The following is a 26,856-nucleotide window of genomic DNA, read 5'->3' on the forward strand; positions in this document are numbered from 1 at the left end:
CACCATTTATAAGGATATAATTTACAGGATATTCATGGCTTTTGTGTATTATATATATATATAGAATGACTTGCAGGCTTTATAATTGTTATGGGGTATTTTCACTATGGAATCAAAAAGCTGCATTTTTGGACCTTGATAAGTAGATCCTAGTGGATCTTATGAAATAACACAAGAAAGTTCTGACCCAAACAAAGAGATACTTGGATTGGGTCCAAGTCTAATCCCGGTGCCTAAGATTTTTGCCTCAACCCCTTTGGGTTCCTTTCCTCGAATTACTGACCGCAGAGTCTCCATTTTGAACCATACTGAGCGTATGTGTTTGTTGAGATATTTCAAGTCCAGAACTGGTCTGAAGCCTCAGCTGATCTGTCATATGTATCAATTATATCAATTAAACCAGATGGGCTCACTGACACACTTCCAGGTGATATTGATGGTTTTTTGGATATGTCAAGTTTATTCTCAGAAGTTTCATGTCTCCACCGATTTATGAATGTTGTTGGTGTTTTATCTCCCTCTAATGTTAATGTAACATTCCTGTTACCAGGATGGAATGTTTTTTCCCACTTGTGCTGCTTGGTTCCAGACATCTTCCACTTTTCTTCCTGTGAAACATCAACACAAACATGATCTTTAGCCTGTGCCCCTGCCGAGCCCCCCACTTTAACTTCAGCCTTAAAATGATCATTAACTTTAAAAACAGCCCCTTTATAGATCTGATATGGTCCCTGTCTGTTTCAAATGCCGAAAGCACAGTTGAAGTGGGACAGCCAATCACAGCCCTGCAGTCACACAGGAAAAAGACCAGCTTCAGTTCCCTATCAGGTCCTGCTAGCTGCTGATTGGTTCCTGTCCTACAGTGCAGTGAGCTGAGTGCCGCCTCCTGCGCAGCCTGGGAAAGGAGGCGGCAGCAAGTGGAACAGATGGGCGGGATTAGTAGGGTTTGACAGAAATGCTCAATAAATACAATATGTCCCCTTTATGTTGCTGCAATTACATTAAAGAGCATATAAACGCCAAAATATCATTTTACCTGATAAAAGAAAATGCAATTCTTAGCAGCTGTCCACAATGTAATCATAAAACATAACGGTTTTAAAATGAATTGTTAGTGTCATTGCTAATGAAAGCAGTGTCTATGTTTATCACTTACTTACAAATTGTTTCTTGTAACGTTGTTTTTCCTGCTCTGCTACTGTGGAACCAACGTGCTCAGCTGAAGTAGGAACGTTTACCTGACGTACAGAATTCAGAGAATCTTCCTGTTGTCTTTCAGCTCCCTGTAATAAATGAAATTAATTCTCTTTTACCCTCCCATTGCACTCTGAATTCATATTATTCATTATGTGCACTGCTAGTTGTGACTACAGAAACAATGTAGCAGAAGGCAGCACCTTTCCACCCAGACTCCAGGTCCTGCCTAAAATGAACCAGTACTTCAACACAATAGGGATTTACAGGAAAATCAGTAGAAATTACACTAAATAGTTTCCCCCACTTGTATAGAGGGAAATAGGAGGCGGATATAAAAGAAACCAAACTCTCATGTGTCCAAACTGTGAATCTCTGCAAATGCACCAATGAGAACACTTTTTATACTCACAATTGACAAAGTCCCCAGTGTCTTAAAATTTTTTCCCAAAACATCCCCCCACTATGAGTGTCTGACCCACTCGCATGTTACGATCCGTATTTCATATAGATAAAGTAACTCTGCTATAGGGGTCATTTCCTTAAATATAAGTGTGAAAATGATACTGTATTCTGACATTTTATCTCTTAAACCCAGTCTTCTATTTCCTTTTGACCCCCAAAACCGCTGGTTTAATAGCACAGATACCCCATAAATTCCCTGCCATGTACCCAACCTATTGCCAACTGTACCCCCAGATCCACTGGTTTAATAGCACAGTGTCATGATACAGGCCTGTAATAGTTAATAAAACAGGCCAAGGTATCATGAGAAATATTTCTGCCAGTATCTAAATCACTATGGTCAGAGGGGTCAGAGCTGTAATGCCCTTCTGTAAGCCCTGACTGATAAGAGCCATTCCATGGGGAGGGGGAAAGCCCAAGGAGGGAGAACTTAAAGTTCCCAGCAAGTCCCTCACAGGTGAAGTAAAGGTTACATATAAAGTATACTCACATATATTTATCCTCACAGAACCCAGACCTGTTGTACCAACAGTATAAAGAACTGCTGGTGGGTTCAAGGCAATTTCAGATTTCAGATGAGTCCAAACATGACTGGGTTTGTTACTCTGTATATTAGATGTGAATATCTGGGCAGGGGCAGGTCACACAGTATTGATGTTTAGTATCTATGGAATCCCTGAGAGAATTAATAAGCAATGAATATAATATCATCTCTCTCCTATGTTCCTATAAGGAGTTATGGTCATTATATTCTTGGTCCAGTTCCTACTCACAGGAGCTCACACTCACTCAATCTGTGTCCTGCTAGGCCACACCCCTTGCATTCCTGAGGGAGGGGGAGTGTGTAGTGACCTGATGCCCTGAAATCACTAATAAATTGTCAGCTCTTCTGACTAAACTTGGGATTTACTTTGGAGGACCAATTGCGATTGGAAGTTATCGCTTTTGTTTCCCCTTGCCTCCAGGACCAGCAATTCTATATCTTTGGAGTTAAGTATAGGTTTTCCATGTTTTCCCTTTTATTTTACAACTGTTTGTAATTGTATTATTGAATGTCTGTCTCTTTTTGTAACATCTTTTTGTATATTGTACTGTTATACCTTTTATAATATTAAAGAGAATTTAATAATATTGTCTTTGATGCTCTAAACCAGTGATCCCCAACCAGTAGCTTGTGAGTAACATGTTGCTCTCCAACACCTTGGATGTTGCTCCCAGTGGCCTCAAAGCAGGAGCTTATTTTTGAATTCCAGGCTTGGAGGCAAGTTTTAGTTGCTTAAAAACCAGATGTACTGCCCAACAGAACCTCAATGTAGGTTGATAATCCACATAGGGGCTACTAAATAGCCAATCACAGAACTTATTTGGCACCCCAAGAACATTTTTCATGCTTGTGTTGCTCCCCAACTCCTTTTACTTCTGAATGTTGCTCACGGGTTCAAAAGGTTGGGGATCCCTGCTCTAAACGAACCTAGCCTGAAAGAGTTAACTGTGAGCCTTAACCCTCTGCATGCTGGAGTACTTGTTGAATCATTGATCCAATGCTCAAAGAAAGAGACAAAAAGAGAGGAGTATATAGCGTCGCACAATCTATTTGTAGATTTGGGTAAGTGATTGTGTCTTCAAAAACATTGTGATCAACTAGTTCATCGTGAACAAGCCTTTGAAAAAGCCTATAATCGGCGAAACGTGCGTCAGGCACTACAGCTCCGCCGCTTAGTTCTTTAGAGGTTTAGATAGGGGAAAAGAGAACCACAACGAAAGCCTTATAGTGGGATTGATAAACGTGGGGAGGTGGAACGGAGGAAATCGCTATTATTTGGGGGGTTCGGAATTCAATTGAGCACAGGTATAGCCACTCTGTCAGTACAAGGTGTTGCTTTTCTTAGTGTTTAGGGAATAGGCCATAGAACATAGGTGCCTCTGAGAGGACACAGTGTTAGTTTAAAAAGAATTTTTGCACACCATACTGTACAGTGGTGGATTACTTTACCAATACAATATACAGGGCTAATGTGTCCTGAATGTACTGTTTACACAGCGCAATTTGAATTACTTTTGGGCTCAATGAATACTGTTACTGATCAGTCTTATTCCCAAACCCACCCTTAAGAGAGTTTAAGGGCTTGACCCTAAGATTAACCCTCACTATATTATCCATTCCTCATCCATCCTCTCACCTACCACCATTACAATTGCTTAGCAATGTTCTCTATGTACCCCATCAATTCATTATAGGGTTAATGGGTGACGTATGATCTAGAAGGGAACAGTCTAATGAATTAATTACGCTGTAATCCCCATTCACACATATATCAGATTGAATCTCCACCCCTTTTTCTTAATTGTTTTTAAGTGATTTTATGAATTATTCCCACTTGCAACTTATGAATTTTAGGAGTCAATAAAAGTTATATTTTATCAGGTCTCTTATCCATGGGTCATATGTCGTGGGTCTAAGCATGTTTCATGTCCACAATAAGCACCTTGCACTTTAAAAGTTTTTACTTCACAATGAATTTAACAAGATTTTTCACTTTATTTATTTAACTTTATTAATTACAAAAGCTATTTTCACTAATCAACACAATCAATTTACTTGTTGTTCATGATGAACTAGTTGATCACAATGTTTTTGAAGACACAATCACTTACCCAAATCTACAAATAGATTGTGCGACGCTATATACTCCTCTCTTTTTGTCTCTTTCTTTGAGCATTGAATCAAGTTGAATCAATCAATAGGAGTTGTCAGCACATCTATACCGAGTGGCTCATCTGCTCTCGGTTAAGGGACTTTCTTAGGGAGTGACATTTGGTTAGAAGGTGCGGCAAACACCAATCTCTCTCACGTACTTGTGGAATCATTAGGAACTAACTGACTATAGTGAGAGAGAGTTTAATGAATTGGTGTATTGTGAGTTATTACCTGTTAGAGAGAACAGGGGAATAGTCACATTAGGTTTCTATCACCTGTGAATGATAGATGGTGGCAGCGAATGAGTTTTGTGGGTGTTGGTTGGTGTTTGGGGGGCTTTTGTGTTAGTCTAACCTGTGTGCAAGGTGGGTGAGAGACTGAGTGCCCCCTATAGTCACACCTAAAGTCACGTGCGCTTGGAAGTACCGTGTCCATGACACACAGATACCCCCATAAACTCACTGACATGTACCCAACATACTGCCAACTGTACCCCCAGATCCGCTGGTTTAATAGCACAGATACCCCAATAAATTCACAGCCCAAAGTTCCCGCAGGACTATGGAAGGAGAAGGTGGAAAAAGAACCAAAAGAACCAAGAAAAGGACAGACCTGCAGGATCCAAGTCAGCTTGGTGTGTTGGTGCCACAGAAATGTTTGAATACAATTTATAGCATGTGTTGTTCTCACCATAGTTATCAATTGCTTTCCTGTAAATCTCACTCATAGGGTAAAGGTCACTGATGAAACTTATGGAATGACTCCTCTATAAACTTATTTATCCTGGAAATTCCTACTGGATAAGCAGCAGCACTGGGGACTATGACCTTATTGATGTCTCCATCTTGGTTTCACTTAACACTGGTTCCTCTTTCTGTAAACCTTGGTTTTCTGGAAGCATTAATGTTTAGTGTGTATGGAACCATTAGTAAAAATGTGATCAAAAATAAAATATTATTTCTCTACCATGTTCCTGTAAGAAGTTATGGCCATTATATTCTTGGTACATTCCCTAGAGGTCATTAAAAACTCAAGTTGTGTCCTGGACATACTCCCCTTCTTGCTTTCCCAAGGAATGTCCAGTTACCTGATGCCACTGAGCCACAACCTTAAGCTGCAACAATATCTATATATTTATATTTATTTTAAAATGTAATTAATTTAGTTATTTTAATTCATACAACTGTATTTTAATAAAATATTAAGGGTTTGTGGGACACTCCGAGCTGCTCTTCTTCACACAAGACTCCAGGATGACTGACACATGAGAACACTGACCCCCTTTTTATACCCAGATTTTCCCTCCTTGTCACTATCACTGGGGTATTTCTGATCTGCCCACCAATGACCCCTCATCTGGCAGCTCAGTTGGACAAATCATTGTGTTAAGGAGGGCATATCTGGGAAAGATCTGATCATCTAGTGAGGTCACCCAACAAACTGATCTTTCTACAATATGCCCACCTTCAGCCACCCAAGTATTTTGCATTATTTTTGCCTTCTCTTGCTAATGAAGTGCAGTTTATAGAGAGGTTTGGTGACACTAAAGTGGTTGATATTCCCCTTTCTGATGCAGAAGCCACTAATATTCTATATAGGGGAAACTGCTGGTGATGTCCATCTGCTTCCATAACATACAGGAACAAGAGGCAACATAGATAAGGAAGGTGCAAGGCTTATAGACATGTTTATTTCAGAGAATGGAAGCTGCACTGTCTTTTGGGGTAATGTCCCTTCTTCTGGGTCTTCGACTGCTTCCACCAATGATTTCTCTCATTCCTTATTGAGATCGTAAGAAAAAGATATTGACTTACATGAACTACATCTGGTTTTAACAAAAAACAACACATACCCAGGGGCTTCAGGGTTAGGAACATCCCTACAATTGGCCGGAACAATATTGGATTCTGTAAAAGGGGGTGTCGGCTGATGAACAAATGTTCTTTGGATCTGATGCTGCCGGTAATTGAGGAGGTATCTGAGAACTTGCACTGAGATCTCTGCCTTGGAACAATCTCATCTTTCTACTTTAAGATACAGATACTAAGTGGCTGGATCAATTGGACCAACAGCTCATACACTGCACGGCTGAACTACACACATTCAGAAGAGAGAAGGTTGAAATGGGATCTTCTGACTTTGAAAGACTGTTAAAGACAGACTGGGGGTGGCCCCCTCAATTAACACCAGAGGTCTTAGACAAAGATCTTCTGTTATTCTCAACCATGTGGAGTCCCCCCCCACCCCCCATACTTTATCTCCCTCAGACGCTGATTCATCAACCAGAGGTAGGGGCAGGAGTGGAGCTTGATGAAGTGCCTACACATAATAATGCACCCAGTAGCCCCACACTCCTGATTCAACAGTTTTAGGATCCACTAGAAGATCCAGAAGAAGGGGCACCCACATAAGAGGTCATCTGCAGTATTACCTAATTAATACACAATAATCACATAATTAGCAGGGTAATTCCCATTTATTATACAGTCTCATAGGACACAAGTTACAGCAGATGAACAGACATTAAACTTCAGTAGAACTTGAATACATGGGAGGCCTCATTCTCAGAGTAAATTCATTGCTACACAAAGTAAGAGGGGCCAAAAGAAATTCTACACAATTATCCAAAGCAAATAAAGTCCTTGTTTAATTGGGGGGGTATTACAGGGGAGAGGGAAATATTAAATTGATTAGATTGGCATAAGAACAGGAAATTAATTGAATTAAATGAAGGTCCCAGTAAAGCTATAAAGACTATATAATATTTATATATATATATATATATATATATATATATATATATATATATATATATATATATATATATATATATATATATATATATATATAATGATTTGCAGACTTTATAATTGTTATGGGGTATTTTCACTATGGAATCAAAAAGCTGCATTTTTGGACCTTGATAAGTAGATCCTAGTGGATCTTATGAAATAACACAAGAAAGTTCTGACCCAAGCAAAGAGATACTTGGATTAGGTCCAAGTCTAATCCCAGTGCCTAAGATTTTTGCCTCAACCCCATCCACACCCACCTTCACCCCTGTATCCACCCCAAGGCCCAGAGTGGCTTTGATTGGACCAGCACTGGCAGAAACACTTCCCACCTCTGCTCTGGCCATCGCTTCAGCTCTATAAATTTTGGCTACAGCTCCAGCCGAGGCATTAGGGCCTTTGGCTTCAGCCTCTAACACACTAACTGCAGCCCTGGCCCTCCCCACCCCAGCACCAGCGTAGGCTCCAGCCTTAGGGATCCGTTTCCCAGGTGCATTCTTGAATCCTTTACAGGCATAGGTATCAGTCACAGCATAGACACCTACTGCAGAAGCCTCAGCTGGTCTGTCTGCAGTATCAAACATATCAATAAAACCAGATGGGCTCACTGACACACTTCCAGGTGATATTGATGGTTTTTTGGATATGCCAATTATATTCTCAGAACTTTCATGTGTAACCCGATTTATGAATGTTGTTAGTGTTTTATCTCCCCGTAATGTTAATGTAACATTCTTGATACCAGGATGGAATGTTTTTTCCCACTTGTGCTGATTGGTTCCAGACATCTTCCACTTTTCTTCCTGTGAATCATCAACACAAACATGATCTTTAGCCTGTGCCCCTGCCGAGCCCCCCACTTTAACTTCAGCCTTAAAATGATCATTAACTTTAAAAACAGCCCCTTTATAGATCTGATATGGTCCCTGTCTGTTTCAAATGCCGAAAGCACAGTTGGAGTGGGACAGCCAATCACAGCCCTGCAGTCACACAGGAAAAAGACCAGCTCCAGTTCCCTATCAGGTCCTGCTAGCTGCTGATTGGTTCCTGTCCTACAGTGCAGTGAGCTGAGTGCCGCCTCCTGCGCAGCCTGGGAAAGGAGGCGGCAGTAAGTGGAACAGATGGGCAGGGCTAGTAGGGTTTGACAGAAATGCTCAATAAATACAATATGTCCCCTTTATGTTGCTGCAATTACATTAAAGGGAATATAAACGCCAAAATATCATTTTACCTGATAAAAGAAAATGCAATTCTTAGCAGCTGTCCACAATGTAATCATAAAACATAACGGTTTTAAAATGAATTGTTAGTGTCATTGCTAATGAAAGCAGGGTCTATGTTCATCACTTACTTATAAATTGTTTCCTGTAACGTTGTTTTTCCTGCTCTGCTACTGTGGAACCAACGTGCTCAGCTGAAGTAGGAACGTTTACCTGACTTACAGAATTCAGAGAATCTTCCTGTTGTCTTTCAGCTCCCTGTAATAAATGAAATTAATTCTCTCTTACCCTCCCATTGCACTCTGAATTCATATTATTCATTATGTGCACTGCTAGTTGTGACTACAGAAACAATGTAGCAGAAGGCAGCTCCTTTCCACCCAGACTCCAGGTCCTGCCTAAAATGAACCAGTACTTCAACACAATAGGGATTTACAGGAAAATCTGTAGAAATTACACTAAATAGTTTTCCCCACTTGTATAGAGGGAAATAGGAGGCGGATATAAAAGAAACCAAACTCTCATGTGTCCAAACTGTGAATCTCTGCAAATGCACCAATGAGAACACTTTTTATACTCACAATTGACAAAGTACCCAGTGTCTTGAAAAATTTTCCTTTTTGGTAAAAATGCATGAAATATTACTTTTGTCTTTATTAAACATCCCCCCACTATGAGTGTCTGACCCACTCGCATGTTACGATCCGTATTTCATATAGTAACTCTGCTATAGGGGTCATTTCCTTAAATATAAGTGTGTAAATGATACTGTATTCTGACATTTTTTCTCTTAAACCCAGTCTTCTATTTCCTTTTGACCCCCAAAACCACTGGTTTAATAGCACAGATACCCCTATAAATTCACTGCCATGTACCCAACGTGCAGCCAACTGTACCCCCAGATCCGCTGGTTTAATAGCACAGATACCTCCACAAATTCACTGCTATGTACCCAATGTGCAGCCAACTGTACCCCCAGATCCACAGGTTTAATAGCACAGATACCTCCATGAATTTTCTGCCATGTACCCAACCTACTGCCAACTGTACCCCCAGATCTGCTGGTTTAATAGCACAGATACCCCCTTAAATCCACTGCCATGTACCCAACCTACTGCCAACTGTACCCCAGATCCACTGGTTTAATAGCACAGATACCCCCTTAAATCCACTGCCATGTACCCAACCTACTGCCAACTGTACCCCAGATCCACTGGTTTAATAGCACAGATACCCCTATAAATTCACTGCCATGTACCCAACTTACTGCCAACCATACCCCCAGATCCACTGGTTTAATAGCAAAGATACCCCCATAAATTCACTGCCATGTACCCAACCTACTGCCAAATGTACCCCCAGATCCACTGGTTTAATAGAAAATATACCCCATATTTTCTCTGCCATGTACCCAACCAACTGCCAACTGTGTCCCCAGATCCACTGGTTTAATAGCACAGATACCCCATAAATTCCCTGCCATGTACCCAACGTGCAGCCAACTGTACCCCCAGTTCCATTGGTTTAATAGCACAGATACCTCCATAAATTCACTGCTATGTACCCAATGTGCAGTCAATTGTACCCCCAGATCCACTGGTTTAATAACACAGAGACCCACATAAATTCACTGTCATGTACCCAACCTACTGCCAACTGTACCCCAAGATCCACTGGTTTAATAGCACAGAGACCCACATAAATTCACTGTCATGTACCCAACCTACTGCCAACTGTACCCCAAGATCCACTGGTTTAATAGCACAGATACCCCCATAAATTCCCTGCAATGTACCCAACCTACTGCCAACTGTACCCACAGATCCACTGGTTTAATAGCAATAATTAATAAAGGGGTTGTGCCTTGTGGATACACAGGGAGAGACCCCCAGGCTGATAATAATAAGTAGCTATTATATTACAGAGATAAAGCAGGAATGTGAGGTTAGAAGGAGAAGAGAAGAAGAGGAGACTGACCTGCTGGGGGGGAGTGTGACGAGACTGAGGATCAGGAGCTGTGGGACCTTATCATACAGTTGAGCTCAGGTCCTGCTTATATAGAATTCCCCATAGAAATAATGTCCTTATGGGGGGAAGTAGCAGTGGGTGGGGGTGGATCATTGGTCTTTCCCAGTCGCTTTCACTTTCCTACTGGGTTCACTTCGGGGAAATGTTTGTTTTTCTGGAAGTAGAAAAATGCAGCTGAAACATAAAGTAACACAGACCCCCATGTGCTGGGAATATACATATATAAGTCCAGTAAGTGCATTATGCTATTATATTATTCCATGCAGGAATCTATATATCAGTATCTGAAACAAAATTCTCTTATTGCAATGGTCAAATATTCTTATTTGAGAGGGGGGAAAAGTTTTTAAGGAGCGACAGAAAGAGAGAGACATTTATAAAACCTGCTATTTTTTCATACAATTACCTTTAATTTGACTGTGCTTGTTGCTGTGTTATATCGATGATATATATGTTAGTGAATAAAGTACCCCTATTTTAAAATATAAGGATATTATAAGTCACCAAGGCCAAAGGCTGAGTGCTTTTATACAGGTCATTGAACTTATATTTTACAAGAGGAGGTACTTTATTTATTGTAATATACAAGTTTTAGTGAGTCATGTGACTAAAATGACATCATTGCTCACCGTTTCTAACTGATGACATCACTAGTCACCGTTTATAAGGATATAATTTACAGGATATTCATGGCTTTTATCTATCTATATACATATATATATATATATATATATATATATATATATATATATATATATACATATACATATACATACATATATATATACATATATATAAAGTCTGCCATTTGCTTTGCTTTGATTAAGTTTTTGAGCATCAGGGAGAGCCAGTTTCTATCTCCTGCCTGCGGATACTTTGGCCACTGTGTGTTTCCCCAGGGTGAGGACAGGTCTTGCTTGTGTACCTGCCACTACTTTCAAAGGGAAAGGTACCTTGGGGCAGGTAGCACTACCTGGGGACATAAGAGCTATTGGGAAAGGGTTGATAGTACACACAGGTTCTCCTGGGTAAAGTGATATTGTGTGATTTGCATATACAGTTACTGAATACAGTTTTACATAAAGTTTATATTTGTTTTATTGCAAACTGTGTGTGTTTTATTTTTCCTAGTGGAAATCCCCTGAGGTGTGCTCCTCAGTGTTCCCTAGGTGGAGGCACTGTGCTGTAAATCCCAGTTCCCAGTACTTTTCATACGCAAAATGGACTCAGGGCCCTGGATTGCCATGGGTTAATTGTTATTTAAAGAGACAGTAACCAGATTAGGGATATTTATATATATGTGTGTGTAGGGATTAAAGGCAGTGGGGATGTTGGTTTCCTGGTGCAGATAAAACACACACACACACCCACAAAATAACCCAAAGGACTCCCCAAAGTAGGGCACAACCAGACCATGATCAGTTTCACTAAAAAAACAAAACAAAATCCAAACACAAGGTAACAAATATATAGGCGGCACTATCTATAGGTGGTCAAAAATGGGCATATTTCTTCTTTAGCACAATTTGATAAAAATCACCTACTTATTGTTACATCGATGGGGTGTGAACAATCATATTGTGTAGCGACAGATTTCCAAATGAAATGAGTGAGACAATGAGATAATAAACAATGGGTCACTGCGCATGACTTACGTGAAAGTAAACGCAGGGACAGACAGGCGCAGGCTCATATACATGAGATGTTACAGCCAATACAACAAGACTGAAGTCTCTGCACATGTCATTTACTGAATCATTTATAAAACCCGTCTATATGGGGCGAGTGTAGCCACAGCACTGACCTACACATCACAGCATTAGAAAGACTCACTGTTTGCAGCTCCCCTGGCACAGACAGACAGAGAGACAGACAGACAGACAGACAGAGAGACAGACAGACAGAGAGAGAGAGACAGACAGACAGAGAGAGAGACAGACAGAGAGAGAGAAAGAAAGAAAGACAGACAGAGAGACAGACAGAGAGAGAGATAGACAGAGAGAGACAGACAGAGAGAGACAGACAGACAGACAGAGAGACAGACTGACAGAGAGACAGACAGAGACAGACTGACAGAGAGACAGACAGAGACAGACAGACAGACAGAGAGAGAGACAGACAGAGTGAAGTCTATTTATCAGGTTTATGCCCAGCTATAAACTAAACAAGCAGCTCCCTGGCTGATCAGCTACAAACTCTGCTTGGGATTAAGACTGGAGGGCCCCCACCCTACTCTCCCTCAGTGTCGGACTGGGGTACCAAGGGCCCACCAGAGAACCTAATATGAAGGGCCCACCAATCATTAGCGAGCCTTTGAAGCATTTTTTGTTGAGTATGCCTATGATTGAGAGATGTGTTGTCTTTACAGCCTGATACAAGCAAGTACAGCTGACAAAGGGTAGAACAAACATATGGACAGGCAGTGTACATAAATCAGGCTGCACCTCTCTATTTCCATACTTGTTATAGCCCAGACTATATGGTTGTTTAGGGGAATTTATCTTTTTTTTTTTTATTTAAGCCCAGCTAACTGAGTAGACGGATCTCGCAATTGGGCAGATTCGGTCTCTCTTAGATTAGAAACACTCAGCTTTTTAAGGTTGCTAAAGGAGAAGGATCTACAAACTGCCTGAATACAGTGTGTTTTGTGGAATTGGGGCTCATTTACGGTCCAGTTCCAGGCCCGGACTGGGAATCTGTATGATCGGGCAAATGCCCGAAGGGCTGCTGTATTTACTGTTAAAATGGGCTGCTTCTCTTTTGTGAAGTGAAACTGTATTGGTTATCGCGGGCGGGTAGAGACTGCATTGCACGCTGTCCCTGTGCTTCTCTCTTCGCACACGTACTAAGCAGCCCCTTCGTTCCTCCCTCCTCCTTTCATTGGCCTTCAGGGAAAGTTATGACACCACGCCCCCTCTCATTGTCCAGGAAATGTGTTGGGAAGCTAATTAGCAAGGGAGAGTTCGTGTCCTCCTTCTTTGGAGCAAGAAGCCTCGGAGAGAGACAGAGAGAGGTGCGTGTGTGTGTGTTTGGGCCCCGCCAGCCCAGATCCGATCCTGCGCTTCCTGCGCTTCCTCTTTTAAACTAAACTAAAAAGAGCGCATGTGAAGGGGACAAAAGATATACTCAATAGTTTGGGGGCCCGGAGCCGCTACTGCACTCCCTGTTCTGCAGAATAAACTCACAAGCGTGCATACATTGCGCGCGTATGCGCGCACATGCAGAGGGGTGCAGGTGATATCGGCGGCACTCAGTTTGTGGCTGGGGGCCCTGGACCCGCTCCTGCACGGTCTCCCTCTTTGGTCGGGTTTCTCTTCCCACGGCTTGCCTATTACTGCCCAGATCCGATCAGAAAGGAGGAGGAATCACGTTCTAGTGGTGAGCAGAGCAGTGACATTCAGGCAGATCACAAGCAAAAAGGTTTTAACATTGGAATTTAATGGGAGGGAGAATGGAGTTGTAACCTAAGTGACCTGCTGGCAAAGTGCTCATATACAGTTAACATAATCTCTTTGCCTTGGCAATGTTCATACAGTATATATATTTCTGCCCTGGCACAGTGTTCATACACAGTATATATAATATCTTTGCCCTATCACAGTGTTCATACAGTCTATATAATATTTTCTGCCCTGGCACAGTGTTCATAGACATTATCAGGCCGGACAGGCACAAGGCTGCAGGCTGAGTTATACAGGGAACTCTGAGTATCACTCATGTATTATAAGGGATAATGTACCCCCTACTGTAAATGATAAGGATATTAGAAGTCACTGAGGGGTTGTTCTGTGACCATATAAAGGCACAAGGCTGCAGGCTGAGTTATACAGGGAACTCTGAGTATCACTCATGTATTATAAGGGATAATGTACCCCCTACTGTAAATGATAAGGATATTAGAAGTCACTGAGGGGTTGTTCTGTGACCATATAAAGGCACAAGGCTGCAGGCTGAGTTATACAGGGAACTCTGAGTATCACTCATGTATTATAAGGGATAATGTACCCCCTACTGTAAATGATAAGGATATTAGAAGTCACTGAGGGGTTGTTCTGTGACCATATAAAGGCACAAGGCTGCAGGCTGAGTTATACAGGGAACTCTGAGTATCACTCATGTATTATAAGGGATAATGTACCCCCTACTGTAAATGATAAGGATATTAGAAGTCACTGAGGGGTTGTTCTGTGACCATATAAAGACACAAGGCTGCAGGCTGAGTTATACAGGGAACTCTGAGTATCACTCATGTATTATAAGGGATCATGTACCCCCTACTGTAAATGATAAGGATATTAGAAGTCACTGAGGAGTTGTTCTGTGACCATATAAAGGCACAAGGCTGCAGGCTGAGTTATACAGGGAACTCTGAGTATCACTCATGTATTATAAGGGATAATGTACCCCTACTGTAAATGATAAGGATATTATAAGTCACTGAGGGGTTCTGTGACCATATAAAGGCACAAGGCTGCAGGCTGAGTTATACAGGGAACTCTGAGTATCACTCATGTATTATAAGGGATAATGTACCCCCTACTGTAAATGATAAGGATATTAGAAGTCACTGAGGGGTTGTTCTGTGACCATATAAAGGCACAAGGCTGCAGGCTGAGTTATACAGGGAACTCTGAGTATCACTCATGTATTATAAGGGATAATGTACCCCCTACTGTAAATGATAAGGATATTAGAAGTCACTGAGGGGTTGTTCTGTGACCATATAAAGGCACAAGGCTGCAGGCTGAGTTATACAGGGAACTCTGAGTATCACTCATGTATTATAAGGGATAATGTACCCCTACTGTAAATGATAAGGATATTAGAAGTCACTGAGGGGTTGTTCTGTGACCATATAAAGACACAAGGCTGAGTTATACAGGAAACTCTGAGTATCACTCATGTATTATAAGGGATAATGTACCCCCTACTGTAAATGATAAGGATATTAGAAGTCACTGAGGGGTTGTTCTGTGACCATATAAAGGCACAAGGTTTCAGGCTGAGTTATACAGGGAACTCTGAGTATCACTCATGTATTATAAGGAATAATGTACCCCCTACTTTAAATGATAAGGTTATTAAAAGTCACTGAGGGGTTCTGTGACCACATAAAGGCTGAGGCTGCAGAATCTTTAACATATTTTACATTAATTACACTTAAACGAGAAAGGCAGCTCTTTATGCACATACTTTTTTGCAGTTGTACCCCAATATATGAGTGGATGAGTACAAGACCATCATGTGTTTACATGTGGGCTGCTTTGATTTTTTTGCCCGGGCTGCTTTTTACTCCCAGTCCGGCCCTGTCCAGTTCTGTGTCATATATACAGTACCACTTAACCCTATTTCCACCCGATCCATATATACATAGTGGGCCACCAGTACCCTAAGACTGCGAGTGAAGTCGTGGGTAACTTACCATTTATTTGCAAGTAAAAACCGCATTGTTCTGATAAGTAAATACCGTCTATTATCTGATGACCTTGAGTCTACTTCAGCTACCTTACCTAACCTTGATTTTAACATACACTTTACCTTTATTTTGTCTCAATACAATTTTAGGATATAATTAATAAAAGTTATATTTTATCATTCTGTTGCTCTGGGAATCCAGTTAACTAGTGTGGGAAGGTGCAAATATATGGGTCATACTTTTTCCTCTTTTTTTGTCTACATTTAACCATTAATGACCTTGCACACCACCTTTTTTGTTTCAAATCTTTATCAATGGGAGGTGCTACCTACTAAACTGACCCACTCTATTTAAATAATGGTTTCAATAGTGCAGAATAGCTGTGGACACTCAAATCGTCAGCGCACAGGCCAGAACTTTATTAAGATTTAAGAGAAAATAGGAAAAACTGGCACACAACTGATGGGCCTGGATTGGCCCACTAGGACTGGGGCCCACCGGGATTTTTCCTGGTGTCTCCGGTGGGCCAGTCCGACCCTGCTCTCCCTCCAGTCACTCCAGGGACCCATTATCCAGTTTCAGCCGGCAGGAGAGAGTCTCATTTCTCTGCTGCGATATCACACATTCCCCTTGTATTTACACTGAGTAAAGGGAATGTTCACCTTCTAAACATGTTTTTTTTAGTTCAGTTGGTTTCAGACACTTCCCCAGAAATAAAGACTTTTTTTCTATCACTTTCCACCAGGTTTTTTCCCGGTGCTTTTTATGCTGTAACTCATAATTTTTTTTTTTAATGCAAAAAGTACTAAAATCTGTAGAATTTGTTTTCCTGGAACTCCCCCAGCAAGTTTTGTAGTTCTTCCCTATCTGTATTATTATTTACATGCAGTGATTAAGGGCAATGGTATGTTGGGTACTTAGCTCCGTCTGCCACTAATTTAACACTCTAAGTTCTAATTGTTGGTTCCTGACCGCTGATCACTGAGTGTATGAATGTAATCCTGACAGGGAGACCTCCAAATAAATAATAGGAGCTCAGGAACAAGAGAGAGAGTAAGACATGCTACAAGATGTAAAAGGAGAGTTTGTGCATATCCAGCAATCAGTAATGTTAAGTGAGGCTGTTGCCATAACCTGTATATTAACTAGAGGACTTTTAGGCTCAAACAATTGCAAAGTCTCTTTTGACTGCAGGCACAAGAGCTGTTGGTGAGGCTGATGTCTTCAGTACTGGAGTTTTATCACTGGGGGGTGCCTGGAATATAGGAGAGAGATGCACAGCAACAAGAATAAAACAAAATAGTATAGTCAAGTATAGCACTAGTCTGATTTCTGGGGCCAAAACATCTAGCCCACAACAATGACATGATGTTAACGTGTTGTCCTTGGTTGTTGTCCTGGAGTATGATCTTCATCCGAAGGGGTCGTAATTGCCTTAGCACTGGATACTGAGGTCCCTGGGACTTAGGTGGTGCAGGGAAAAGAGATGTTATGTCCCACAATTCCCATACTTATATAATTGTTTGAAGCTAAGTCTGCTTACAGTGTGATGACTGCAGTATTTGTAGCGAGAAGCACTTGAAGTAGTCCATCCCAATGCAGAATGTCTTTTGATGAGGACCCAATTTCTTGGAACAAGGGTATGTGATCCTGGAACATCTTCTAGATCTGGCAGTGAAGAATAAACTCAAGAATGCAATTGGGAGAGATATTTATGCAACTGGGAAACAGCGGAAAGTATTGAGCCGTGCTGGACCCCCTTGTGGCGTGAGCTTGGTTAGGCTTTGTGGGGAGTGTCTAATAGACATAAACTAGGGCCAAAACACCTTGCCATACAGGTTTGGTAATTAGGGGGTGAGCCGTGCGGAAAACATTTGTGTCCCTCTTTTTACTTCCAAAATGTTGGGAGGTATGTTTACTCTAACGTATTCCCCAAACAATCTAAACTTAAACATACATTATTTGTTACCCTTTATCAGAGGAAGAGTGATAGTAGCTTAGCAGAGGAAATATACAATGGGCAGAAGATAAGTAAAACCTTTTTATTGTGTGTAAAAAAAGAACAAATATTCCACTCACATTTGTGACGTTATTACAGGGCACATGGAATCTCCATTTAGGGTTTGTAGTTATACGTGTTGGTTCCAGCTACGACCCGCTTTGCTTTTACCCCCTGTAAAACCCGTTGGCGCCTGGAGATGACGTCACCACCCCATTTCTTAGTGATATTAATGATACGAATGAGAGAAATCTACTCGACATAGAAATGTTAGATCATTTTGATGAACTTGAAAATATTATGTCGAAAGAATTGAAAGCATGGTGGGACAAAATGACATTAGGCAAAATACATAGAGAATGGAATTACTCCAAGGGGTTTAAGAATAAAAAAGGAACCAACTTTTTTAGTAAAGGGGATTTAGGATTTATAACAGAATGGGAAGATATCCTTAATTTGTGCACCATTAAACTTATGCAAGCAGTCATTAAACAAAGAAATAAGGAACTTGAGATTTATAATAGAGAAATTAAAGATTTGCACATAAAACTAGATCCCTTTAAAGAGATAGAAGAATTTCCAAATTGCGAACATGTAATGGTGGAAAGATGAAATAAAAGAGAAGATTCAATTGTAGAAATAAAACAAAAAAAGTATAAAAGAGATCTAGAAGATTATAAACAACAGGTGGCACAACCAAAGCCAAAATAATGACTATAAAAATAAAACCTCAACTCAATATAATAGTACATTTACAAAGAAAGACATTTTGGAAACAAAAAGTGAAAATAATGGAAATAAGGAACAACAACAAACAACAACAAAAAAAGAAACTGAGTTAATAGAGAGATATGATGCAGAACAAAACAAAGTCAAAACAAAGTCAAAACAAAAGAAAGCAAAACTAAATCTTACAATAAATGAAGGATTGGCTCTAGAGGAAATAAAAAAAGACGAATCCTTCATAATTAAAGCAGCAGATAAGGGAGGAGGCCTAGTCCTTATGGACAAGGAAAAATACCTCATAATGTGTCAGGACTTACTGAAAGACGGGAACACCTACAAAATTTGGAAAACGAATCCAACAGAAATATTCAAATAGAAATTAGGATGCTTGCTAAATAATGCAAGAGATGAGCGAATTCTAAATGAAGAGGAATGGAGATGTCTAAAAATTCAAAATCTAGTTATACCCGTTCTTTATCGTCTCCCAAAAATCCACAAAAATGTAGAAAACCCCCCAGGTAGGCCCATCATTTCAGGTATAGGCTTGTTAACCAGCAACCTGTCACAATACATAGATATAATGCTCCAGAAGTATGTACTAACACTTCCCTCATATCTGAAAGACTCTACACAATTGATAACAACTTTACAAGAATTCCAATGGGAGCCAAATATGATCTCGGTAACCTTGGATGTAAAATCGTTTTATACATCGATGAGACATAACCAGGGCTTAAAAGCAATTTCACATTTCTTAGCTGGAGATGAAGATGTCCCCATTCCACAAAAGGATTTTATTTTGAGGAGGATAGAGTTCATCCTTGAGCACAATTTTTTCTGGTACGAAGATAACTTCTACCTCCAGACGTGTGGTACCGCCATGGGGACAAGATTCCCACCCAGCTACGCAAATTTACATATGGGATTGTGGGAAAAACATCATATACTACCCCAAGTAGAGCTGGGAGGCTGACTTGTCCCTATAGCGGCACTACATAGATGACATTATTATAATTTGGAAAGGCACAGAACAAAATTTAGTACAATATGTAGAAAATCCAAATAAAAATTATCTAAATCTGGAACTATCTCTAATATACAGTAAGGAGTCAATACATTTTTTAGATTTGGAGATCTATGTGAAAAATTCACAGTTTAACTTTAAAACATTTTTTAAAAATGTGGACTTTAATAATTATGTGATGCCAACCAGTAACCACCACCCGCAATGGATTAATAATATCCCCTTCGGACAGATGTGTAGAATAAAGAAAAACTGTACAGAGGAAGGGGTTTTACATAAACAGTTGAATTTTAGGAGTGGTCGCTTTAAAGAGAGAGGCTATGATGAGAAAACAAAAAAAAAAGTCCAAAAAATTGAAAGAAAAGATCTCTTGGAGAAAAAAGAAATAAAACGCAGAACAAAAAGAAACTATATTTTTTTCTACAAAATATAACCCCCTAGCCAAATAAATTAAGACTATTATAAAAAAAACATTGGAAAGTGTTGAAATGTGACGAATCTTTAGGGAATTCAATTCCACCACAACCTACAATAGTTTTTAGGAAATCAGAGAATTTAAAAAAACTATTAACAAAAAATTTCGTAGAAACCCGGGTCTAAATTAGCTGGAATCGGGAACCAACACGCATAACTACAAACCCTAAATGGAGATTCCATGTGCCCTGTAAAAACTTCACAAATGTGAGTGGAATATTTGTTCTTTTTTTACACACAATAAAAAGGTTTTACTTATCTTCTGCCCATTGTATATTTCCTCCAACAACATGGAGAAATCATAGAACGCCCAAGTCTGGATATATCTGAAAGCTTTAAAGTCTATAAACGTTTGTAAGTACCCAACTTCTAAACACAGACACGTGGTGGATGTAAAAAATAATTTAACACCGTATAGTGGCCGTTTGGGGCAGTGTGGAACTACAACTACCAACAATCCACTACACTTAGATTCTCTTTATGCTGCACTCTTTTTTCTCCTGGCTTTTAGCGCTGACTCATACAGACTGTTGATATTTTGTTTGCCGCCCGAGGAGAAACGGAAAAACAGAGTCGGAACCAAAGGGGAACCCCAGGAACTGTTTTTGTTTTGTACAGCACACAGGGTGGCAGTTGAAGCTTGTTCAATTTATTGTTCCCTCATACAGTTTATAAACCCTTAGTGAAAGTGAAGATCTGCAGGTCACAATGATCCAAAACACAAGACTATGATGAATAACATCCTATATCCTGTAATGGTGATACACATCAATGATGTTAATTAGACAACTGGACAGAGTAGATAAAAACTTGCAAAACACAAGTTTGTAATAAACAGCTATGATGGGATATATGTCCTTGTAGTGAACTCTACACAAAATGAACACAATATTACAAAATAGAGTAACTCAGGATATATACAATATGTGTTTGTTACAAAATGGAGTAACTTATAATATATGCAATATGTGTTTTATCCCTCACACTAATACCATAAATATGGGGAAATGAGATGAGTTCCCAAGTACCTGATATGGGTATTGAACTTGGACCCCATGAGTGACAGGGCTGTGCCATAAGAATAAAGTCCTTCCTTCCAAATTATATCACTTATCATTGTGTTATTTATAGTGTTACACATTACACACTCTAGTTAAACTGGGCCCCCAGTGATACAATTATGGAAGCCATAAGCCCTTGGTGAGTTTTGCCAATAACTGGATTTCCTATAAATCATTTTTTAGGTACCTAAAGGCATGATGGGACCAACAGACCCTGGAAGACATTTGCAGGTATATAAAGGCAAGATGGACCAATGGTAACTCAAGGTATGTAGGGCAAGTAAACAATAGAAGATACTTGTAGGTACCTAAATGCATGATGAACCAATGGACATTGGAAGACATTTGTAAGTGCTTTAATGGATAATGAGCATAGGAAGACATTTTTAGGTCATAATCACTGGATAATGCACTCCTGTAGTGGGGATATCCCTACAATATTTACAATAAAATGCAAGTGAGATGATAGAAGCACAGGGACAAAAACTCACCAGATAACACTCAGACCATGCTGTCCATCTTTATTATACCTGAGAAATGAAGGTCTGTGTTAAGAGCAAACCATCAAGATAGTTCCCATTAGGCTACACACAAAGCACAAAAAGTTAAATAACCACTTACACTGTATAAACCTCATAAGTTATCATATATATGTTTAGTTTTTTTGTTATTTATATACTTTTCATAAGCCAAAACCCATACCCTCATACACAGTCATTGGCAACTGATGAGAAAGGAGGACTTGCCATGAAATGGGATTTGGATGGTTCATAATTCACTTTGTTTTACATAGATTAACCATAATCTGCATAAAGGGCATTGTTTCAGAGAAGTGATGCAGTGCATTGTGGGAGTTGTAAGTGTGACTGTACCAGCACCCTGGAAACCTTAGACCTCCAAGGAGCCCTCAAAGTTGGGCAAGGAGAGGGAGTAGCAGCTGCAAGCCAATGGGGCTAGGATCACCAATAGGTTCTCACCAATAACACTGAGAACTTTAAGGAATCATAGGACTCGGATGTTTTGTGCTGGAAATATTAAACCTAAAGTGGATCCCCCATAATTGGGGTTTTGAATCAGAATCAAAAGAAGTTATCACCCCCCGTGCCTACCTTCTCTCTTGCACAGGGCCAAGGAGGGTGGTCGGAAGCCACGCTAGCGCTTTGCTCAGGGAGTGGGTCTGGGCCAGTGGGACCCACCAGGTTTTTTTCAGTGTCCTGATGGCCCAGTCCGACCCTGATAGCAGGTCAATGGTTTCCATTGTTTGACACATTCCTCTGTCTGGAGACTATTGGGCCTAACTGCCAGTTTGTACACCAGAGCTTTATAGATATGTGTGTGTTCAATTGTCTGACTGGCGTCCTTACATTACAGGACTTCCTACTGATTGGACATTATGGGGCCGATTCACTAAATTCGAGTGAAGGATTCGAAGTAAAAAAACTTTGAATTTCGAAGTATTTTTTCGGCTACTTCGACCTTCAACTACGACTTTGACTTCGAATCAAAGGATTCGAACTAAAAATCGTTCGACTATTCGACCATTTGATAGTCGAAGTACTGTCTCTTTAAAAAAAACTTCGACCCCCTAGTTCGGCAGCTAAAAGCTAGTCAATGATAGCCTATGGTGAAGGTCCCCATAGGCTTTCCTACGTTTTTTTGATCGAAGTATATTCCTTCGATCGTTGGATTAAAATCCTTCGAATCGTTCGAAGGATTTAATCGTTCGATCGAGGGAATAATCCTTCGATCGTACGATCGCAGTATTTGCGCTAAATCCTTCGACTTCGATATTCGAAGTCGAAGGATTTCAATTTCTAGTCGAATATCGAGGGTTAATTAACCCTCGATATTCGACCCTTAGTGAATCAGCCCCTATATCAAGTTCCTCAACATCTCAGAGAATAAAACAAATACGCAAGAGTTCCTTATGGTAAGATGAAATCACTGAAAACAAACCATTCAGTGGGGCAAATTTACTAAAGTATGAAGTGACTGACGCTGGTGAAAATTTGCCAGCTTGACGTTCACTGATTTACTACCGGTAAACGATATCCTTATACTATGGCGGGGTACAAAACAGGAAGCCCATGACTTTGTAGATAAATTAAATCAAAAAATCTACAGTAAAAATTTCTGAAAACACAGTTTCATGTTTAGACTTGTCAATTATTAAATACAATGAAGGAAAACTTCTCCCGACTACAGAAAAGAAACAGCCACCAATTCCCTCCTAAGCTTTTCGAGCTTCCAACCCTACTCAGTTAAGAGATCACTTCCAACTGGTGAATTTCTAAGACTAAAATTTAATTGCTCTTCCCTTGAGTTATTCAAAGAACAAGCCAATCTGGTAAAAATCAGCTTAAAACAAAGAGGCTATTCAGGTAAATTGATAAAAAAAAAGCTTATCACAGAGCCCTATTCACTGAGAGGGGACAGTTACTACATCCCAACATCAAACCCCAAAATGATGATTAAGGTTCATAACCAGCTATAATACTAATAGCAAACGCATTAATAATATTAGGAACAGACACTGGTCAATACTAGGGATGCACCGAATCCACTTTTTGGGATTCGGCCGAACCCCCAAATCCTTCACGAAGGATTTGGCCGAATACCGAACCGAATCCGAACCCTAATTTGCATATGCAAATTAGGGGTGGGAAGGGGAAAACATTTTTTACTTCCCTGTTTTCTGACAAAAAGTCACGCAATTTCCCTCCCTGCCCCTAATTTGCATATGCAAATTAGGATTCGGATTCAGTTCGGCCGGGCAGAAGGATTCAGCCGAATCCGAATCCTACTGAAAAAGGCTGAATCCTGGCCGAATCCCGAACCGAATCCTGGATTCGGTGCATCCCTAGTCAATACTAAAGGAAGATTCAACTCTTGATTCTGCAAGACTAAGTTACAATCTGCTATAGACGCAGCCCCAATCTCAAAGAGTCTCTACCAAAATCCACATAAACCCATTAATATCGAGGGCTGTTTCCCATGTGGAATGTAAGTGGCAAAATGCTAAAAAGCTGTACATTTACAGACAGATTTGGTAGAAATCACAACATAAATAATTAAATGAGTCTTGTGTTGGATAGTGATGGGCGAATTTATTTGGCAGGCGAAAATTCACCAGCGAATTTGCACTGGCATCCGAAAAATGGACGCTGGGGTCAAAAATGGGACGCCGGCGCCGTTTCGAGAATTTTTCACCATTTTGCGAATTTCGCCAGAAATTCGAAAAATTTACAGCGAAACGCCCCAAATTTGCCCATCACTAGAAAAATGCCAGCAGCACACTGAGTCTGGTTGTAGTTGTGTTCAAAGATGAAAATGTATTAAGCCCATATGCAAGAAGGCAACGTTTCGAGCCTACCAGGCCCTTTATCAAGCGTTGGAATGTCCATGTGACAATAAATATGTAGGAATAACAACAGAAATGCTCAAGCAGCGAGTACAACACTGTGGCACTAATCAGAACGCTGATAAAACCAGTAAAGCAGATAACACCTTATCTACAGTTGTCGGTCATTTCAAACAGTTTCACACCATGAACCCCTCTAATATCAAGTTTTGGCCAATCGAAAGGAGACATTTGGAGAGAATTTGGAACAAGAACTATTGAAACATGAGAGTTACTGGATCTTCAAACTCAATTCGAATAAATGAAAATATACTTTTTAATGCCTTTATTTAAATATCTGATTATAAATATATACAATTTGTACTTTAGTCCATTCCAGTTATATATATATATATATATCATGGTACATTTATGTATACACACGCCATATACTTTATGACAGGTTCCACAGTACCAACAAGAAAGTAAAACATTTTGGAGAGCCCTTTGTGCCGGTATCCCATTAGAATGTATAATTAAACAGACTGATGTCCTGTTCTTCCAACAAATAGAAAGAGATTCATGTCAGCGATGCACCTGTCGGATCCTAGAAAGTAGATAATAGAGAGCACTCACCCACACCCGCTGTACGTCGACCTTGCCGGCTGTGCTGACACATACACGCGTTTCCGGAAGAACACGCTGAAACTGGATCCACTGAGCAACAAAATCATGGAGCACCAGGCAGCATTTGGGGTCATATAAAAAGTCCAAATTTATTGAAGAATCATAAAATCATGAAGAGCATGAGGCCACGAAACGCGTTAAGCGTGGGGCTATGTTCACTGGTTTGCTCTTCATGATTTTATGATTCTTCAATAAATCTGGACTTTTTATATGACCCCAAATGCTGCCTGGTGCTCCATGATTTTGTTGCTCAGTGGACCTGTTGGATCCTAGGAAGATACAGGGCTCTATAGAAATGTACCACACGCTGATCCGTAGTATTGGAGTACTGACGCGCATTGAGCTTCGTGTATGTCACTGTTTGACGGAACGTGATGACATCACCACTGATACGTAGTTCTCACGAGATTTGTTCCAACGCGGAAGCCTTAAATATACACGTGGAAACCAGCGATTCTCGTTTTGCCTTGATAAAGCTCAGGCGAAACGCGCGTTGGCAGAACTTTAGCTTTTGGAAAACGAAATCGATTCCTAATCTTTGATTTTAAAAACTATTTGTGGACATCGATTTACCTAGTCTTACCTTACCGCATTTAATTCTCTGAATCCCGTTTTACTATGTGGCACTGGTGGATTTGTTTAGTTCTCTGCCACGTTAGACCACAGTCCCCAATGTACTACTTTCTCCCCATGTGGGGTCCTAGGGCCTCGCACAAATAATAATAAAGTCGTTTCATTGGGACTTCTCCACCTCTTTACTTTCTTCATTTTCCTACTTGTATTTCTTAAATGCTGGTTTTTTTTTTTAATGAATTTAATGAATTCATTTTCTAATATCTAATACAATTAGCTTTTTTGGATCTAACCAATTTAGATTTTTTTAATTTATTCTACCACTGGCAATCTGAGATTGAAATTGCCATTAGCACCTGCACTTTAATTGGAATTAATTGTAACAGTCAAGGTCTAGATCATTGTATTTCTTATCAATGAATTCAAATTTCATTTTGCCAATGAATTGGCACACAGCACTTTTACGTTTAACACTAATTCAGTTTAGCACAAGCACTTTAATCAATTAATTTCAGTGTCACATAGACAAATACAAGAGATTCTCTGCACTCAACACATTATCAATATATTAAGGACATTGAAACATTTAGTGTCTTAAAGGAGAACTAAACCCTAAAAATGACTGTGGCTAAAAATGTCCTATTTTCTATAGTGAACTTATTGCAGGAGGCTAAAGTTTGAGCTTGTCAATAGCAGCAATGATCCAGGACTTCAAACTTGTCACAGGGGGTCACCATCTTGGAAAGTGTCTGTGACACTCACATGCTCAGTGGGCTCTGATTGGCTGTTGAGAAGCTAAGCTTAGGGCTCGTCACTAATTATCCAGCAGAAAATGAGCTTCCCTGGCTGTAATATAAGCTGATGCTACAGGTTTGCTGATTATTCAATTCTGATGCTAATTGCACTGGTTTCTGTGCTGCCATGTAGTAATTATGTGTATTAATTACTAATCAGCCTTATATTGTGACATTTCTATTCTATGTGTACTGTATATTGTGAGTGGCTCCCTAAGCTCAGTAAGTGACAGCAGCACAGAGCATGTGAATCAGTGAATCAGCAGAAAAGAAGATGGGGAGCTACTGGGGCATCTTTGGAGACACAGATCTTTACTGCTAAAGGGCTGTGGTTGCCTTGGGCTGGTACAGAAGCACTAAATATA

General features: G+C 40.1%; 1 protein-coding gene and 1 long non-coding RNA gene across 3 annotated transcripts; both read right to left on the bottom strand.

The window, feature by feature from the left end:
- LOC121399186 lies at nt 1-5,004 on the bottom strand. The gene is made up of 3 exons (XR_005964801.1): nt 4,970-5,004; nt 1,157-1,283; nt 1-608 (listed from the first exon to the last, which is right to left on the bottom strand). It is a non-coding gene; the product is annotated as an uncharacterized LOC121399186 (long non-coding RNA).
- A 1,810-nt stretch (nt 5,005-6,814) lies between these two features.
- LOC495244 (uncharacterized) lies at nt 6,815-17,542 on the bottom strand. Of its 2 annotated transcripts, none has more exon segments than NM_001094922.1 (4): nt 6,815-7,115; nt 7,195-7,952; nt 8,501-8,627; nt 10,347-10,387. In NM_001094922.1, a coding segment is annotated over 1 exon segment (636 nt). In that variant the 5' UTR covers nt 7,938-7,952; nt 8,501-8,627; nt 10,347-10,387; the 3' UTR covers nt 6,815-7,115; nt 7,195-7,301.
- Nucleotides 17,543-26,856: the final 9,314 nt, after the last annotated feature.

The sequence above is a fragment of the Xenopus laevis genome, chromosome 9_10S (assembly GCF_017654675.1).
Source record: "Xenopus laevis strain J_2021 chromosome 9_10S, Xenopus_laevis_v10.1, whole genome shotgun sequence".
Taxonomy (NCBI): domain Eukaryota; kingdom Metazoa; phylum Chordata; class Amphibia; order Anura; family Pipidae; genus Xenopus; species Xenopus laevis.

Excerpts from the sequence above, each read along its gene's own strand:
- LOC495244 (XM_041577835.1), bottom strand. The coding sequence starts at position 7,937 with ATGTCTGGAACCAATCAGCACAAGTGGGAAAAAACATTCCATCCTGGT.